Raw genomic sequence first — 4,288 nt, 5'->3', positions numbered from 1 at the left:
TAAGCAGATATCATTGTTTTTGTCAACGAAACTGCATAAAGAAAGAAGAAAAAGTAAGAACTTTTACAGCAGTTCATCCTAAATAACAAAGTTTCCATGATTAGTTTTACTGCAAGTTTCCATGACTATGAAAAGAAGTACTGTTGAAATTAACCCATCTGATAGAATTCTTCAGCAACCCAGTTCACGTGTTTTCACTCAGCCAACCACACACCCTTCGAGAGAAATTATTACACGATACAGAGGACCACCACATACGTATGGTATTAGCCAGTTTTCGTGTACATGTAATGATTTTCTGTAATTGGTCGGAACCATGACAGTTGTTTTATAATTAACATGTAAAGTCAGAGAGAAAAGAGTGAGAATTTGAAGATGCAGTTTCATTCTGATTAACAAGCCAAAGGCAAAATAAAACTTCCATGACTATCAACATATATATATAAGCATGAATCCCCATCTTCCATTTTTCACTACCCTTTTTCCATCTTATGAAAAGTTAATTAAAGAAAGGAAAATACACCATAAAATTCAACAAAGCCCTTCCCCTCTATTGTCTGAACTTTTAAATAGTAACATGTTCCACCAAATTTCACATGCCTCTAGCCAACATTTCATGGAACATTCTATCAGACTCTTGCTTCTCCAACCTAAACTTTTCATGACAATCCGCAATGAACAATTCCGCCATCATATCGATTTCGTTAGTCTCACAATAACTCTTGCCGTCATTGTTATCATCGTCAGAAATCTTTTCTTCCAGCCAGCGCAAGTAGCCCGAGAGCTGGGCGCTGCCGTGGCAATCCTCGTACAAGTGGTCGGAATCAGGAGGATTTGACAAACCCTGAAAGACCCTCGAGGGGACTGTGATAACCTGAGAGGATTTGGAGGAGCACCAGTTGTAGTGAAGCCTGAAGGAGCCGGAGATGATCTTCTTGGTCATCTTTTGCTTTCTGTGGTGGAGGTAGTGAATGTTGTTTGACTGGTTTCCTTTGAGGTTTTGCAAGATTGCAGCTTTGAGTTTAGAGAGTGCACGAATGATACGGCACATGTGGGAGACTATGAGGGTGTGGATGAGGCTCTTGAGCTTCATGGAGCTTAAGGCTGAAGAAGACGGCGATGGAGTATGCGGTGATGGTTTTATGGCAGAGAAAACTTGAACTGTATGTGAGGTTTTCAGATTGGAAGACGGAGGAGTAGACATGTTTGTTTGTATGTATCCTGTGAGAGAGATTTGGGTGATGGTGCTGTGCTGAGGCTGAGAATTCAGAATTCTGAATTCACAAGAGACTACTCTATTTAATGTCTGAAGGAGTTAACATCATATTCCAAATCTAACTTTCTTCCATTCCAACTTTGCCCTTCAAATAATAAATCATTTTTTACTATTTTTCTAAAATATTTTTACTTTTTAAATTTCTTAATGCTTTTTTTTTTCAAGAAGGAATTACAATCTCTAAATTAATTTGTGTAATGTTAATAAGTTGGATAATGTTAATTGAACCCACATGTATAATATAACAATACAAAGATAAGACATGATGCCAAAACTAACACCATGGAACCTTGGTTAAGTAAAATTGAATTTGCATATATTCTTTAGCATTAGGTTCAATTTATAAAAAAATAAATTGAAAATAACTAATAAATATAAATATGATGTGCGAAAAATAGTAGGAACACAGCTGAAAAAGAACTAAATAATTTTAAATTTAATCAATTTTTACTCCATATATCTTTTTTATTGCGTCACGTCATCTATATATCTTTGTATCTCTCACATTACCTATTATTATTTTTTTCTCACCAATTGCATATTTTTAAAATAGAGTGTACACTAGACATTTTCAGATTTTTTACAGGTCAAGAGATTATTATTAATGAAGTAAACGGGTATTGTTCTTGTATATGATAAAGAAAGAAGAATCATCCACGTTGACCGAGAAAAAATTATGCACCTATGATTTTCGTGGAAAATTCAAACCATTTTCGTGGATACATGTTACTCGGGTAACACCCACCGAGTTTAATTTTTTTTAATTGTTTTGGAATCTTCATACGCTACACTAATTAAGGAAATATTTACATGATTTTTTTTTAATAATAAATTATTTCTACAAAATTTAAAATAAAAATCAATGTGTAACTTGCTTCCATGTAATTTGTGATTTAAAATTTTGGTTCCAAGGGCGTGGGAGAAAAATGAACGCTCTTAATTTTTTTCTCTCTTCCATTTGATATTTGAAAAAAAAATGAATATGAAAGAAAATGATTTATAGATTTTGAAACGTACGGACAAAGTTATTCTAAGTTTTATTGTATTTTGTAAATAAAATATAATTAACACTGTTTATACTTCTCCGCTGATATTAAACAAAATAGAAATGCAAGGAAGGGATTTCTCTTTCCGTCCATTCTATTAAAATTCTTCCATCACCTTCTTTGGTTTGAATTCCACACACTGTTGTTGACTTCAATTATTTTTTTTCTGAATATATTATTTTAACTTTTTTTCTGCAATCTTTTTAAAATTCGTTAGCATGTTTTTATTAGTGTTAGGTGTTCTCGTCCACATAAAATAATTCACCATTAAATATAACACACATCCAAATATATACATATACGTACCTACATACTCCTCCGTATTTATATTTTTCATATATTTATAAAAAAAATCTTATCTTATCAGTCATTCTCAAATAAAAACATATTTCTCACCTCCACAAAGTTTATTAAGGATTTTAGTATAATACATATTTCTAACTTTTACAAAGACATAAAGAATTACTATTGAGCAAATTTTATTAAAAACTTATATATGACTCATTAGAGTTTGTAGATCCATCAAAAATATTTTTATCAGCCCGTAAATGATATAGTTTGTTATATTCAGGGTAATTCCTTACATGTACTTCATAATTAATACAAGGTGGGAATTTTTTCTTCAACTTATCATTGCACAATATTTTAATTTGCATAATTTTTAGAATCGCTGAAGCCATAAATCTTCTTTCAAAAAATTGGTCAAATACTAAACAACATAATCACATCTAAACCTATTATCATTATGTACCTATCATTTCTCAATCAAATGAGGTATATATCTATTTAATAAATTTGATAATCATCACTTATTTCCAATTAAATCAATTCACATAACAAAATACATTATTACAACTTATAAGAGATAAGTTTATTTCATATTTTTTTCAGATCATTTTCAGTCTTGTTTAATTATTATAGTACAGCTTTTGATCCAACAATACATGTTCATTTTCTTATCTCATCTTTTATTAATTACATAATATTAGGAATGAAAACAGGATATGAGTGCCAATTTGACTATCTATTCTTCATCCTTCAAGAAAACAAACATATTTATCCTGAAAGAAAATATTCATCCATATATCCTCCATATACAATGGATATTTATTTTTTGTTTCCTCCACCTTTTCATTAGTTAATAGATATATCTGTATTGACAACCGTACTTGTACCTTACAGTTTCAAATATTAATTAAATAATCTTTTTAAAAAAATAAAAATCACAAACAAAAAAAATATATGATATTATCAATGATTTATATCAAAAGTATACACATTGTAAGTTGTCACGAGATTGAACACCTGAAATTGAGACACTCTTATATGAAAAAAATAACCAGTAAATGAAAAAATATATTAAAACGAATAAAAAGATAAAATAATGAAAATAAGTTTTTTAGGTAATTATTTTATTGATTTAAAATGGGGTGCGTATAGATGAAAAAATTATTATGAGAAAAGAAATGATGAAAATTGTATTTCTTATTCCATAATAAGAAAAGAGTACAATTTACACATATATAGTTGTTTGAAACAATATAAAAACAGAATATAAATATAAAAACAGAATATAAATATACGAATATAAATACACAGACATGAACGAAAAATAAATTAAATTCAATATCCTCCTCAAGCTGCAACATATATATATATATCTTTAATGCTCAACTTGGACAACAAAGATTGAAATTGTGCTAGATGCAAAGCTTTAGTATGAATGTCTGCAAGTTGTGCTGAAGTAGGAATGAGCAGGAGCTTAACTACACCAGCTTGAACTTTATCTCTTATGAGATGACAATCAATTTCAATATGCGTTGTCCTCTCATGCATGGCTGGATTCTGTGCAATTTGTATAGCAGATTGATTGTCACAAAACAGAGGAACTGGTTGTGGTAGAGGCTGTTTCAAATCATGGAGCAAATACAGAAGCCATTGAATTTCACATGCTGTGGAGGCTAAG

At 30.3% G+C, this 4,288-nt stretch overlaps 1 protein-coding gene across 1 annotated transcript; it reads right to left on the bottom strand.

The window, feature by feature from the left end:
• Nucleotides 1-362: 362 nt before the first annotated feature.
• LOC108325670 (uncharacterized) lies at nucleotides 363-1,274 on the bottom strand. Its single transcript, XM_017558765.2, has one exon. The coding sequence runs from the start codon at nucleotides 1,202-1,204 to the stop codon at nucleotides 593-595; it is 612 nt and encodes a 203-aa protein (XP_017414254.1). The 5' UTR covers nucleotides 1,205-1,274; the 3' UTR covers nucleotides 363-592.
• Between the last annotated feature and the right edge of the window lie 3,014 nt (nucleotides 1,275-4,288).

This window comes from Vigna angularis, chromosome 3 (assembly GCF_016808095.1).
Source record: "Vigna angularis cultivar LongXiaoDou No.4 chromosome 3, ASM1680809v1, whole genome shotgun sequence".
Lineage (NCBI taxonomy): Eukaryota > Viridiplantae > Streptophyta > Magnoliopsida > Fabales > Fabaceae > Vigna > Vigna angularis.
The sequence above is the reverse complement of the archived record's forward strand: the minus strand, read 5'-3'. Positions and strand labels throughout refer to the sequence as shown.

Bases quoted from the DNA above. Each gene is read 5' to 3' on its own strand.
- LOC108325670 (XM_017558765.2), bottom strand. From the start codon at position 1,204: ATGTCTACTCCTCCGTCTTCCAATCTGAAAACCTCACATACAGTTCAA.